The following is a 15,332-nucleotide window of genomic DNA, read 5'->3' as shown; positions in this document are numbered from 1 at the left end:
AAATGGTGAATGGATTGTTTGCGTTACTTGACATTTCCGAAGGATATTACAAATGTGCTAATAGATCTTCTTGTGAGACACCCAGGTGATGCACTCTAGAATATTATGATTAGATATGAATACTAGCATGATCAAAATTTCCGAAGATAGGCATTGAAAGCTTGGAAGGGATAAATATTACCTTAGTGTGACTCTCGTCCCTAGTAGAGAAGGGACGTTGAGCAACCCGAAGAGCCGATGAATGAAGCAAGGAGAGCTAAAAGCGAAAGAATATCTTGTTGACGTTTTCACAAGAAAGGGATAGGCAGGAAATTTTAGCAGAGTAATGAGAAGAGAGATAAGGAAGAATTATGAGTGAGATGTGATACATGGATGACAACGGTAAGGTGTTACAGAATCTATAGTCAAATGAAGAAAGAGACGAGAGGTGATGGGCCTTAAGACAACAAAAGAGTACAGGCCATACAGTCACATCCTCATTTCGAGAAATAAGTTTGCAACTCTAACGTGATTAACAGAAGGAAAAGTTAGACCCTGGAGTAATAGAAATCAGTATGGACTGGTGAACAAGATAAACTAAAAATGAATTAGGGACTGAGTGATTTGGTAATAGTCAGCATCATGAGAATTTCAGATTACGTTTTGGCGATAATAGAATGGAAAACAGAAGAAGATCCAAGATGAATTCAGAGAATGGTCACTCAGGAAGACGCTTCCCTAAAGCAAGCAATGTGAGAAAAGTTAAGCTTAAGGGACTGTATATGCCAGTTACACTAAGTATCACCATCGCGAGTAAGGAATTTTGTTATCCTTGGTACAGAAGGATTACTGCAAGGCGAGTAAGGGTCATTGATGATGTGAAAGGACGCCAAAGATGAAGAGGAAAAAATCTATAGGCAGGTCGTCGTAGCTCCAACTCTTAGTACTCCCCTAAAGAGGAGGAATATGGAGTGATGTGGCATTAAGTCAGAATTAAGTGAATCTAGTAACTATGGAATGATAAAGGAAGAATGCGATAAAAATGAGAAAGGGATGAGATTGCATTTATTCAAATGTTATAGATATGCTATGATTCCAGAACATTATGTAAGCACGACGTCAAGAAAAAGAAGTAAGGGTTCCTGCCCGGGATGTTATTGATAGATAAGGAGCCAGTACGTGAGGTAAGTTAAGACAAACGAAATAACCCAAGAAAGATTACACGGAATATGGATATGAGAATGGTCCAACGAGTAGTTAGTAGTTGATTCAGGAAGAGCCTAGTCATGACTAAACAAGAGGTTACAGACAAATCATCAAATCATGCAAGATAAATATAGTAAACCCCAACATGGAGAATTCAGCCTCGCAGTAATGTCATTATAATACTTGAGATTTATTCAAATAAGAGTCGAGGTAGTTAAAGGTATTGTATGAATGTTACGGGGATAAAAGAGAATGCCACTAGGAAGACAGATAAAATATCAGTTCAGAAACAACCCTACAAGCACAAGGGCATGGAGGTAAGCAACTACGGATAATTATAGGCAAGGAAGGACATCAAAAGGTCCGTAATAAGCTCACAGCTTTACAAGAGTCAAGGGTTCTCCCTAACTACCACAACGAAAGATTAGCTGAGGGAATAAGGGAGAAGGCTTCAACCTAAGCACAAGGACCTAAAGAGGAAATGGTCGTGTGACAATAGTCTCACAACAACATTGTAAGCACTCCAAAGGAAAGTGGCACCTACCGTGGCTAATGAATGGGAAGTAAAATTAAAAGTAATATTCAAGATCATATGAGTTACACGAAAACTCCGGCATGTGTGGGAACTAAGATAAGCTAAGTGTGCACGCAACAAGGGGGCAGAAAGACCAGAAAAAGTGATAGCTTACGTTAAAGAAAGCTAAAAAGGAACGAAATGAATTATTCGATCAATGATCCCGAGTTAGTTACGCTATGAACGCACTTAAGAGTTCAGAGTATAAGCCATGCAGCATATATGTTGACAATCATACAGTCGTAGAAGACTCCGGTATAAGTTAAAAGAAAGAATTGAGTTCAGGTCATAGACAAAGGATTAAATTGTTAGAAGATTGTATCCTGAATATTTCATAGCGTCCATGAAGGGCTAAAGTAATACCATGAGCCACAGATCGGAAGATGGCTTAAGCCTACATAAAGGCTGATCAGAAGGAAGAGGAAACTAAAGAGTTACATCAACGAAGTAAATCAGAAGTCTGATTATTAGACCAAGAAAATTATAGAAATCGTGATTGAGAATATTGCAGAATTACTCTTAATATCAGAGATATAAGAGAGATAGTACAACAACTATATTCTATAATGGATCTACGATAAAGCCAGTTAGAAGAAGTACCAGCCTCATAAGAAGTCAGTATGAAGCTCCCACCGAATTGTGTATGCCCAGAGGTGCAAATATTATAATAAAGCTTCAAGTTGTGAACATGAATTATACCTATGTGGAAGGGAGGTCATGAAAGAGATAGAAGATACGATGCAAGATTTTAAGGTAAGAAATATAAAGGGGAACAATATACGAGATACTCAAATGCAGAAGGTTGTGAATAGTCCATACTGCGGATAAAAGGCTAGAAGCGCGAGGATTCAGTATCCAAGAAATGATAGCAGCGTTGTCAGTGGCATACCTTCCAGCCTATGGTTTCTAAGTACCGAAAGGTCTAATTAGAGGGTAAAAGAAGAGTTATAAACGATGCGTTGTCTCGCTTGATGTCCCAAAAAAGCATAAGGAAATCGGTCGTAAGCTAAGGTACGGTAAAGCGACAGGTTTTAGAAAGACAGGGTAAGGATAAGAAGGGGTGAGTGAGGAGTTGACAAGAAATGTATAAGTCCTCGGAATTAACCCTAGGAAAACAAGGGAGCTGATGGTTCCTCTAAGTTATAGAAAGCTCAATATAGCCTGAACAAACTCAAAGGAGTCTAAGACTAGTAGCATTTAGAAAAGATGGAATGCTGCCCTGGTAGTAGAATGAGGGTGTGATTGTGATAGATAAAGGATGACGTTTGGGCCTTCGATTGAGTAATGACTTGAAGAGGATTTCATAAATTGTAAGGGACTAAAATACCCATATAAAGTGAGTCATATTGGGATGCTATAAAGTACGGTTATGGAGGTATAGTGTCACCCCTAGGTGGATCAATCTAATTACTCCAGATGTCCCCGATGAGATGTGGGCCCTAGCGGTAATGGATTACGTAAGAAGTTTCAAGTCTTCAAGTGGTGGATTGTAGATCAACATTGAGGTGAATCAACAATGAACGGATACAAGTTACAAAGTATGACATGAGATTAGGCCATCATTCTTAAGATGAACGGTAATGAAGAAGCATTAAAAAACTGAGATTTATACCTATAGGATAAGCAATAAAAGTAACCTGGAGTTTGGTAGCATACCTCAATAACGATAAATTGAAGTAAGAGTTATGGTATAGTATGACCTACCTTGATGCAGTAAAGTCATACGAAGGGATAGACGGGTCTATGAAATAAGGTATAGCAATATTCGTAAGTTCAACAAAGTATCGAGCGAAGAACTTCAGTATACCTATAAATGCCCAGAGGGACATCTTGTCAAGCTTTGTATATGTTCACAAAGTAAAGCCTAGAGATTGACTAAAAGCTGGAGGAAAAAGGAGAGAAGAGTCGCATAGGCGCACTTACAAGGTCGGAATCGTACAAGCTACATGAAAGAAGGTAGCAACAGTTACGAGATTGGAAGGATTCCGACCACAAGTCGTAGCGTAAGAAAGAGGACTAAAGGGGAGAATGCCCTGGCCTTTGGATTTATTCACAGAACAATTGCCTAAATGGCAATGAGATTATTAAGGTATTCACAAAAGCTATAAGTTATGAAAATGATAAGTGCATCAGTCAACATTCGAGGACGAATGTTCCAAAGGGGGGAATGATGTTACACCCCATATTTCGTACGTGAAAGTACGCCATAAATAAATTAATGGAAGTTCGGGAATGGAATTATTTGAGATTATAAGCATTATGTTATTTCAAACAAATGATGAATAAATTTGTAAAGGTGAGAGTGGAAGCAAGTCAAAGAAAATGAATTTTCGTCCAAGTTTGACATATTGGGATAAAATACGGCCCGAGCTAAAATACTCGGTATTATAGACTAGTGCCATACAAGGTACCACATGACCATGATAGTAAGATGTATAAAGTATGTGAAAAATGAGTAGTATTTTAAGTAAGTGGAAATAATTCTTAATTATGTAGGTAATTGATTAATTATTGGATAATGAGATATTACCTAGTTAATTAATAATTAGTGGTGGATTAATTGAAGTCTTTGGATAAAGACTAAAGTAAAAAAAATGTGGCAGCCCCTTGAAACACATTAAGTGACTTATAATTAGGCATGAAAGGTGGCCATTTAAATGTTTGGGTGTCATCTTTATTTGGAAGTGGGGCTAAGATTAGTGGAATTCAAGGGGTGACGATTTGTCCATCACTACCAATTCAAAAGGATACTACAAATTATTTGACAAGATACACCATATTGGTCTCAAATGGGAACTTAGAGGTCAGCGGGAAGGAGACAACGGTGAGAAAGTTTTTGACTAAAAAATATCTTTGTTTGGTGTTTGTTTCGTATAAGTAGTGCAGCGCCATCTTCAGATTCCAACGAGATTTCTTAGCACCGTAGCAACGTGAGATTTTGCGACTCTAAAGGAGTACGGTGCAACCCCTTCAAGAATATTATACGGATTTTTCCTACTACAGGTATGTTAAGGCTAAGCTCTTCCTTAATTTTGCATGATCTCGTATTTACACAAGTTTGATAACGAGGCATAAAGAAAAATTCATATCCCAGAATTTACGTATATTTTCCTAGTCATGTAAGTTACAATATTCTCCGTATCGGGACTTCATATCCAATTGAGTATTTTTTCTTCTTCCAGTCAAGAGAGCAGAGAGCCTATATATACAGTAATACAGTATTTTCATTACCATCAAGCTATAATCGATGGGCGGCCCCTATTTGGCAACCTCTGATAATATGGTAAGTTATATACCGAGCCTACTATGGCCGAGCGCCTATGAGCGAGACCAGTTGGTCGAGATACAGAGCCTAGTCTGGCCGAGCACCTATGAGCGACCCTACTATGGCAGAGCAGTTATATATATATATGTACCGAACCTTATAAGGCCGGACAACTATTTTACTTACTATTGAGAGAGTTGAGTCAGTATCAGCAGGTAAGCATATCTTCAGATTATCTTTGACTCCCAGTTACTTTCAGTTATTCTATTATCAATTCAGTTTCAGCTTTCAGTATATTGCCTTACATACTCAGTATATTATTTCGTACTAACGTTCCTTTTTCTGGGGGCACTGCATTTTATGCGTGCAGGTTCAGACAGACAGACGGGTAGACCTCCTCATTAAGTGTTGCCCGAGTTCAGCTTGATTGGTAAGCTCCATGCCTTTCGGAGTTGTCGGGTCTAGAGCTTTATGTACAACGTGTATATATGTATATATGTTATGAGTAGGTCGGGGAGCTGTTCCGATCGCAGTATATCTACCAGTAGAGGCTTGTAGACATATCTTGTCAGTTAGTGGAGCATATTGGGCTTGTAGGCCTTGTATGTATATTTGGTTGGTTTGTTAGCTGTAGTAATTATGACGGCCTTGTCGGCCCAGATTTATATTGATATTTAGTCAGCATTCGCAGTTGTCTTGCAATGCGGCCCATGGCCAAAGTATGACATCATATGTTCAGAGTCTCTTAGTCGCAAGTTGGTACGCAGGGATAGGTGAGGCACCGGGTGCAGGTCTTGCCCCCAGGTTTGGGGTGTGACATTGGATATGTATACAGAAAGTTATGGCAATTTTACTGGACCTGTGTCATATGCGCGGCCGCACATATTTGAGACTTTCTGCCTCAGGTGCGTGGCCGGATGCGCGGCCACTTGCCCAGGTGTGTGGCCGCGCACGTAAAAGCCTATTTAATACCCCCCAAGGCCGGGTAGGGAGAGGGGTTAACTCATTTTTGAGCTAAAACTTGATATTTTTAGAGAGAAGTGAGAGTGTTCTAGAGAGAGGAAGAAGCTCAAGTGTCTTGTTCATCAAATCTTGCTCAAACCTTGAAATCCAACAAGAAATCTCTCAACTTCTTCATCTAAGAGGTAAGGTTTCATACCCTAGTTTTTCAATTTCAGATTTGGATAGAAGATGGTTAATTAGGAGTATGATTCTTGGGTGTAAGAGTATTATTTATACATGCTTATACCAATAAGGTTTGTGGGAAGATTTTTGAGTTCAAATGGGTAAAGATTGGGTTGAAAATGGTAGAAATCTTCAAAGACTTTAATTGAAGATTTGAGGGTCGAGTTGATGTCGGAATTTAGTAAATTTGTATGGTTGGACTCATGATTGGATGGGCGTTCATATTTTGTAACTTTTGTCGGGTTCCGAGATGTGGGCCCCAGGGGCAATTTTTGAGTAATTTCGGATTTTTATTGAAAATTAGTATTTTCTTATGGAATTAATTACAATAATTGGTATTGACAGAATCGAATTAATTGTTCGGAGACCAATTCTCATGACAAGGGTATAGCGGAATAAAGAATTACACGGTTTGAGGTAAGTAACATTTCTAAACTTGGTTCTGAGGGTATGAATCTCTGAATTACATGTTGTATGAATTGTTTGGAGATGACGCACACGCTAGGTGACGGGCGTGTGAGCGTGCATCATAGGAATTGTGACTTAATTGATTTCGTGGAGTTGCATAATTAAATAAATATCATTATCCGCACATTCTCCACGTGTTAGAGAAATTGAGCTGAGACTCATGTTAAAGATCATGATTTGGTGATGCGCCGATATATTTTGGGACCCACATGGGTCGTATTGTTGTTGAACTATTTTTTAAAATTTATAATTTTGTACTGAGTCACATCTATCACTTGCATATCATATCTCAGTCTCTGTTGTCATTCATTGATACTTAATATCATCATGTCGGGTTGATTTTTCATGTTTTTGAGAGCCCGAGAGACTGGAGATTCTGAGTGATAGTTATGTTTATTTATTTATGCTTGGATCTGGCTATTACAGCGCTTGGGCTGAAGGAGCCCCTCCGGAGTCTGCACCCCCACAGTGAGCGTAGTTATATATGTGTGTGTGTGTGTGTGTGTATATATATATATATATATATATATATATATATATATATATATATATATATATATTGAGGGATGGATCTAGCCCGAAGTATTTATATTGAGGGATGAATTTTTTCTGGACATGGATCTTATCTGAATCATTGATATTTGGGGATGGATCTTCCTCTGGGTTGGATTGGCCTTATACAGTACTGAGCGACTGACTGTCAGTTGATGGATATACATATATATTTTGGGATGGATCTTCCATGTACTAGATTGGTCATATACAGTACTGAGTGATTGAGTATTTTAGATTGTGAGTACACGGAGTTTTCATTAAGGTGCATCACATACAGTACGTACATTGGCATGTAGATACAGAGATGTCATATTCCTCGTATTATTCAGAATTGATCTGTTTTATTTGTACCGAAAGCAAGTGTTGAACTTGAAAGTATGCCTACATTTATGTATTGTTATTATTTATACTGGATTGTACATGCGGAGCTCGTCACTACTTTCAGCCCAGAGGTTAGTTTTATTACTTATTGAGTTGGTTGTACTCATACTACACTCTGCACCTCGTGTGCAGATCCAGGTACTTCCGGATACGGTGGTTGCCAGATTTGAGGATTTATCTGTTGGAGACTATCAAGGTAGCTGCTCGGTGTCTGCTGACCTTGTCTCTCTTTTCTTCAGTTATTGTATTGTTCCATACTTTCAGACAGTGTTTTATCAGTCAGACTTTATATTCATATTAGATACTCATGTACTCAGTTAGACCGGGTTTTGGGGGTGTTTATATATGTATTTTTGAGACTTCTTCTATTGCATTTAAATACTATATTTTTAAACTTAAAAGATATGGTGGTTTATTGAGATTGTCGGCTTGTCTAGTATTGAGATAGGCGTCATCATGACAAGTGAGATTTTGAGTCGTGACGAACGCTGGCACGCAGAATTTTGCGAGAAAAAATTCCGACCGATGTGGCCGGTAACTACAAATTTAAAAAAAAAAAAAACTTTTTCTAAATTTTCGACGGAATTCGACGAAAACTTCCGACCACTTTTTTCAGTTGGAAATTCCGGTCGGAATCTAGTCGTTTTCTAGTAGTGTTTTCTGTTAATTTTCTGAAGTTGGCTCCTCCTGGAAAAAGTAAAAGATAAGCCCTAATGAATGAAGAGTTTTATTCTCTCACTTTCCTTTCAGTCTCTATTTGAACAAAACCAATTAAAAGTGAAAATTCTACTTTTCTACTTTCCCTTCCATAGTTGCAAGAATAGTGTGGAGAAATGGAAGTTAACGTCTTTTTCTTTCCCATGTTTGGTTTACAAAGATATAGAGATAAAATGGTGTACTAAAAGTTTTAATTACCTGTAAAAAAAATTAAATTCACATTTAAACGAACGTATGGTCAAAGTGCAATCATAAAATTCGGAATGAATTATAGATTGGATGGTTGGCCCATGAAAAGGGAGCCCAGTACACAATATCGAGACAAAAGTGAAAAGGGACTTTTTCGTATATATACAAGATTTTAAACTTATTTACCCGATTTTATCTAGTTTTTATATTTATAGGAAGTAACAAAAGTTTTTTACAAAATATATACAAATTCGGTCAGAATCTATAATTTATCTACAACATAAAATCATAAATACACATTTGTTGTACAGAATCCGGTCAAAAACTACAATTTACATACAATTTATATACAACTTATATACAATTATGTAAGTTGTAGATATTTTGTATACCGTTTCAACATTCGACATAAAAAATATATACAATTTGTTCATGTCTTCTTTTGCGAGTTTCAATCTGAAATTTCAACCAAAACCAACTCGAATCTTCACCAAATTGTCTCAAATTTGAGATATAAACTCCAACGGATATTCCCAATCATTTGCAACAACACTCAATCCAAACAAAAAATAATTTCATAAAATTCTATTTTCAAATCCAAAGCTTTGAAGCTTTTTAATGGTTGTCAATGGAGTTTTTAATGGATTAAAATAGTTTCCAATTCAATCTACTCGCTTCTAATTAATACTATGTTATTTATTGATTCCAAAAAGCTAAAAAAAAATGATAACTAGCATGATTCTCTTCATCAGAGCTAATTTCTTTCTTATTTACTTCCTCGTTTTCATAGGATCTGAGACATGAACTTTGCTAGGTACTAATCTTCTCTCTCTTTTTTCACTTAACATTAGTATAATTTCTTCAGTTAATCCACATGAAGATATTAATATAAGAATACTGATAGAGAATGAGAGAGAGACATAGAGAGAGATCAAAGAGAGATAGCGAAGAGGGAATTCCCTGTTAAATTCCTAATATAATGGGATACTCATTAATACTAATTTGTATATAATTGGTAAATTGTATATCAACTTGTAATTAAGTTAAAACCTAAATAATGAGGGTAAATAAATTTCTAATGTAGTACATATAGGTAAAAATTCCAAGTGAAAATAGCACGGGCTAGCCAGTTGTCAGACTTTTAATCGAAAAATAGTCAGCGTTTGCAAAGTCATTGAAAAATAGCCATTATTTTATGCGAAGATAAAATTTGGACAAAAATACCTTAAATGAAACAAGGAAAGTTCCAGCATATTATGCTGGATTATGTAGCTCCTGCATATAAACTTTCAGCATATTATTTTGGAACTCGAGCACATTATGTTGGAATATCTTTTTAAAAATATTCGAATTCCAACATATTATGTTGGAATTTTTCCGAATTTTTAAGGGTATTTTTGTTCAAATTTTATCTTTATATAAAAATGTGACTAAATTTTGGTTACATTTAAAAATATGACTATTTTTCAATTACCCGTTGTAAATCGGCTTATTTCTGTTTTTTTTGTTTTTCTAGAGACAAAAGGGAGTGGATAAGTTTACCCCTTTAAGCGAGATTTAGATAATAAGGTTGTCTCCAACAAAACTCAGTATTTTTAACGCGGACTAAGCTTAGGTATATATATGTATGAAAAGTCACTAAATATTTCAATAAATATTATACTGTTTGAACTTATAATTATAAAATTACAATGAGCTCGACAGTAAGAACATAAAATTTAAACCTAATTTATTGAAATTTTGAGATCCGCCTTTGTTTAAGATGAGGAAAAACATACAATAAACACATAAGTTTTCTTTTAAAACATAAGTAACCAGGGGCGGATTTAGGGGCGGATGGGGGTTCACCCGAACCCCATTTGCCGAAAAATTACACTTTATATATAAGGCAAAATCTTTTTTTTTACCTCTATATATTAAGTTTTGAATCCCCTTGACACAATCCAAAAGTGTAGCTTAGTGGTCAAAGGGTTCAAAACTTTTGTAAGGTCATAGGTTAAATTCCCAGTAGTTATAATTTTTTTTAACTTTTTTCTTTTTGAACCCCTTAGCGAAGATCTTGCCTCCGCCACCGTCAGTAATCCCTCAATGTTGAAAATTATTAATATAACCACCTTATATGTTTTACGTATGACTTATATATATGTGCAATTGGAAATAAGTTTATATTGATATTGCGAATAATTTTTAAGTATTTATTAAAACCATACATATTCTTGCAAATTGCAAATTTGCAATACAAGTTTTTACTTTTTAATTATCTCCTCTGATCCTTTATCTACGGAAAAATTAAAAAGAGAGGCGCAGTTGAAAGGAATTGACAACTGACAACGGCCAATACAAATATGGAAACAAACAGTTACCGCCAATTTCGCTCTTTCCCTTCTCAGATTAACTTTCTCTTCCAAATTTCCATTCCCTCTCCAATTTCTATTCCCTTTTTTTGTTACAATTTCTCCGGCGACTCTTCGGCGTCGTATGGCTGCCGTCCGTTTATCTTCCTATAATAAAGGTAACAATTACACAATTTGACATCTCTAAAGTTTAGTTGCCTTTGTAATGAAATAAGTCATACTCCATTTTTTATGCATGCATTTTGTTTGATTATAATGTGCAAGTAATTCATTTTCTGAATTCATACTTATTTGGCCACATTTTTACTTCTTTACTTTGGGGATAATTATGCATATCGTTAGCTTGTGATAATCTGTTATATTGAAAGTTATTAGGACTAAAGATCGCTTTATTATGTATCAGAAAAAGGAATCTCTAAGGTTGCTGTTAACATTAGATCGTGAAAAGATTAGAGTTGTTTACTTCCAGCAACTAATGTGTTTACACAAAACGAATGAATGCAATATGTCTTTTATACACACATTTTGCACTTAATCATGGTTAAGTGATATATATTCCACATTTATCTATAACTGCTAAATTTGGCATAAACACCGAGTTTAGACCTATATTTACTTATCCTGTTGGTGTCGTCTTATTCCATCAAATGATCTCTCTTCTGTTTTTACTCATGTCGTACTAATTGTTGTTGTCATAGTTGTGGCTATTTTCTGTAATGATTCCAAGATTTTCTATCCTATTACGGTCAACAGCTACTACGCCTCAATCCAATACATCATACTACCAAGACTTAGAAGAGTAAAATTCTCGGTGACAGAAATTTCCTTTTACTCTTCAAAGAATAGTTAATTTCCTTACCTAGAATGGTTAAATAAGTTTTTGATTTTCATGTGCCATAGTTAAGGCATTTTCCGGTGGATTCATATCCTTGCATGTTTGAATGAACTTATTGATTTCTTTCATCCTATTCTTTTGACAGATCTCCTACTTTGCGCTGAGGAACTTGTTGGATGCATGGGATGGCTGTTTTAGGTTGCCAATTGGATTGAAATCAGATTTACTTCAATGTACATATCATTTCATTAACATGGTTGGATATTTGTAGTATAGGCAGGAGAGTTAGTACATGGTTGGATATTTGTAGTATAGGCAGGAGAGTTAGTTTGCTAAATGAGATGAGGAAATTCCTCCGGCCAATAATTGTTGTTCTGTTGTTCAGAGTTAACTGGAGGAAACTGTTTGTTATAGGCACTATTTTAACAGTGTTCAGGGTCATTTTTCAAATTTCCACACTCCCTAATCCTTTCACTGAATGGGTTGTATCTCCACCCTTGGATGTTTCATCTTACCAACACTTCAATCGTGGAAAAAATTCGAGGGAACTTTCGGTGACATCAGATAACCAGTTGAAAATGAGTAGGCATTTGCCCACAGTTGTTTCACTCCAATCTACAGCCACAACAAACCGATCAAAGCGAGTTCTGGAAAGACGAGAAAGACTTCTTAGGCGTAGGAGACACAGGAAGCATGCACGCGTAGTAGAAAAGATTATTTATCCACCTCCACCTGTTGTGCCCGATCACTTGCAGGTAAGTCTGATAATGTGCTTATATTCCTCAGGAGCGATTAGTAAAGTCATTCTTCCTTCTTGTTATCTTGTTTTTAAATCTAATGTAGTCATCTCCAGAGATTTATAGCTTCTTTGACACCAAATGAGGCACTTGCATATGCTAAAAGCGAGATTGAGAAAGCTCCTCTGGTCACCAATGATACAGACTTATATGCTCCGCTGTTTAAGAATATTTCCATCTTTAAGAGGTATGATGGGTTATAGTTCCTTACATAGCTCTTTATCTGATATGATGTTACTCAATGGTTGTGTGTCTGATTTTGTTAGGGTAGAGTTACCTTTAACCACTCATCTCTTTGCCTATTTGTGGTGCAAACAAATCACAATTGTTTTCTTCCCTCAGCAAGTATAGCCTAATAAAAGCTTTATAGTATTGTACATACCTTTGGCATCTCTTTCATAATGGTTCTTTTTGTTTAAGCACAATTTTGGATTGACATTGCAGGAGTTACGAGTTGATGGAACTTTTACTCAAAGTTTACATTTACAAAGAAGGAGAGAGACCTATTTTCCACGAACCTCATCTTATGGGAATTTATTCATCTGAAGGATGGTTCATGAAGTTGATGGAGGAAAGCCGCTACTTTGTCACCAGGGACCCAGAAAAGGCTCACCTATTCTATCTGCCATATAGTGCACGTCAGTTGCAGCTGGCACTTTACATACCTAACTCACACAATCTTAAGCCGCTGTCAGTATTCCTGCGCGACTATGTTAATATGCTAGCTGCAAAGTACCCGTTCTGGAATCGCACACATGGAACAGATCATTTTCTAGTTGCTTGCCATGATTGGGTATGCATCAAATTCTTAATTAAAAATATAATCTTGGCAGTATAGTATCCTTTAATTTCTTACAACGATGTGCATTACCAATTGTTACAGGGGCCTTACATTTTAAAAGAACATGAGGAGCTAATTAGAAACACTATTAAAGCTCTCTGCAATGCAGATATATCTGAAGGAATATTTAAAGCTGGGAAAGATGTTTCCCTCCCAGAGACCGCCATTAGGAACGTTCAGAAGCCACTTAGAAATCTTGGTGGAAAAAGAGTGTCACAACGCCCAATTCTTGCCTTCTTTGCTGGAAATATGCACGGTCCAGTCCGTCCCAAACTTCTCCAGTACTGGAGCGACAGAGATGAAGACATGAGGATTTACGGGCCTCTACCCAATAGAGTCTCAAGAATTATGTCTTATCCTGAACACATGAAATCAAGCAAGTACTGCCTTTGTCCAATGGGCTTTGAAGTGAACAGCCCAAGGATCGTCGAGGCAATATACTACGAGTGTGTGCCAGTGATCATTGCTGATAATCTAGCCCTCCCATTTGACGAAGTGCTCGATTGGAGTGCTTTTTCTGTGGTTGTTGCTGAGAAAGATATTCCTAAACTGAAGGAGATTTTGTTAAGTATACCTCTAAGACAGTATTTGGTCATGCAAAATAATGTCAAAAGGCTGCAGAAGCATTTCCATTGGAACTCAATACCTACTAGATATGATCTGTTCCACATGATTTTGCATTCCATTTGGACTAGCAGGCTCAACCAGCTTCAAGTATCACAGATATCATAATCCCTCTCGAGTTCAGACTGCTCTCAACTTGCCCGTCTGCTCGATTGAACATCAACATGAACCATAAGGGCTCTTTTTGACATTTATAGGCCGATATTTCAAGAATTGCTGGTGACTAATTCTCTTCACTTGTACACTCTTGAAATGATATGAGGTATTGAAAGCTTTTTCCACTTCACTTGAAAGAACACAAATGAACATAGCTTTATTGATAAGACCAATTTCTTTCTGATGGCAGAGGTTTCACCGATTGGTTATTCCTGTCCGTTCGTATCTCTTTTTCCAACTGCAGACTCTGCTGCGATTCAGGTAGTACTCAATAGTGGTGCAAGGATTACAGGTCCCAAGTTGCACATGCACATTACAGCCGGAGGAGGAAAGATATCGCAGTTAAGACTTTGTCTCATGTCATCAGCATTTTCACACATTTTCCCTATTTTCACAGTTCCTGAGCCGAGGGTCTACCGGAAATAACCTCTCTATCCTCATACGTCAGGAGTAAGCTCTGCGTACACTCTACCCTCCTCAGACCCCACTTGTGGAATTTCACTGGATTTATTGTTGTTGTTCCCTATTTTCATAAGGTTTCCGCTGAAGTTGAATTTTCTTCGGTATAAACCAGGTTATCCGTAGATGATCCTTGATTTTATTTTCCAGAAGATACTCTTAGAAATGAGCAGGGAGTTCATTCTCATAGAATTCTAAAGTTATAGTAGTATATATAGAAAAGGAATTTACATTTTTGAATAATGCTCTAATGTCCGACACAGTAAGACTGGAGAATATTCATCTAGTTGGTAATTGTATTGAATACAATGTAGAATATTCAAGTATACCAGGGAGAGAAATTCCCATCTACTTTTCTGCTGTGAATATATGTACCAGTGTATATTTTTTCAGTAATCACAAGAACAAATAGTGATTTCTACATTTCTGCCCTATATTAGTCGAGTTTAAGTTTTATACACTGACGGTGTAATGTATTACAACTACTAAAATCACTGGTAAAATGACTTGCTATTGCAAGTTAAACTGCACTAATATCCGTTTCAACTACTTAGATGCCACTCTGGGGCGAATGCAGCTCATTGTCATTGTGTTTATTTAAACCCAAAACTTTCAGCGCATATTACAAATTTATATGTGATAAATCACGAAAAATGCAACAAATAGTAGATATGAACTCATAACTTAACAAATATAATGGGTTCAATTATAAGAACTTCAAAGATTAAACCCATAAAATTTAAATCT

General features: G+C 36.6%; 1 protein-coding gene across 6 annotated transcripts; it reads left to right on the top strand.

Annotated features, from left to right (window-relative positions):
• The first annotated feature begins 10,886 nt into the window (after positions 1-10,886).
• LOC104091308 (probable glycosyltransferase At5g03795) lies at positions 10,887-15,008 on the top strand. 6 transcript variants are annotated; one of them, XM_070182724.1, is made up of 6 exons: positions 10,887-11,061; positions 11,854-12,463; positions 12,562-12,692; positions 12,950-13,298; positions 13,389-14,232; positions 14,317-15,008. In XM_070182724.1, the coding sequence occupies exons 2-5, from the start codon at positions 12,050-12,052 to the stop codon at positions 14,076-14,078; spliced, it is 1,584 nt and encodes a 527-aa protein (XP_070038825.1). In that variant the 5' UTR covers positions 10,887-11,061; positions 11,854-12,049; the 3' UTR covers positions 14,079-14,232; positions 14,317-15,008. The 6 variants fall into 6 exon arrangements, with proteins under 6 accessions (XP_070038825.1, XP_033510728.1, XP_033510727.1 ...); XM_033654837.2 differs by having other exon boundaries at positions 10,887-11,684; XM_033654836.2 differs by having other exon boundaries at positions 10,887-11,718.
• The last annotated feature ends 324 nt before the right edge of the window (positions 15,009-15,332 follow it).

Source organism: Nicotiana tomentosiformis, chromosome 8, assembly GCF_000390325.3.
Source record: "Nicotiana tomentosiformis chromosome 8, ASM39032v3, whole genome shotgun sequence".
In the NCBI taxonomy this organism is placed as follows: Eukaryota; Viridiplantae; Streptophyta; class Magnoliopsida; order Solanales; family Solanaceae; genus Nicotiana; species Nicotiana tomentosiformis.
This window is presented reverse-complemented; position numbering and strand designations above follow the sequence as displayed.

Bases quoted from the DNA above. Each gene is read 5' to 3' on its own strand.
- LOC104091308 (XM_070182724.1), top strand. From the start codon at position 12,050: ATGAGGAAATTCCTCCGGCCAATAATTGTTGTTCTGTTGTTCAGAGTT. The intron at 12,464-12,561 runs GTAAGTCTGATA...AGTCATCTCCAG, and splicing joins TTGTGCCCGATCACTTGCAG to AGATTTATAGCTTCTTTGAC. The intron at 12,693-12,949 runs GTATGATGGGTT...TTGACATTGCAG, and splicing joins AATATTTCCATCTTTAAGAG to GAGTTACGAGTTGATGGAAC.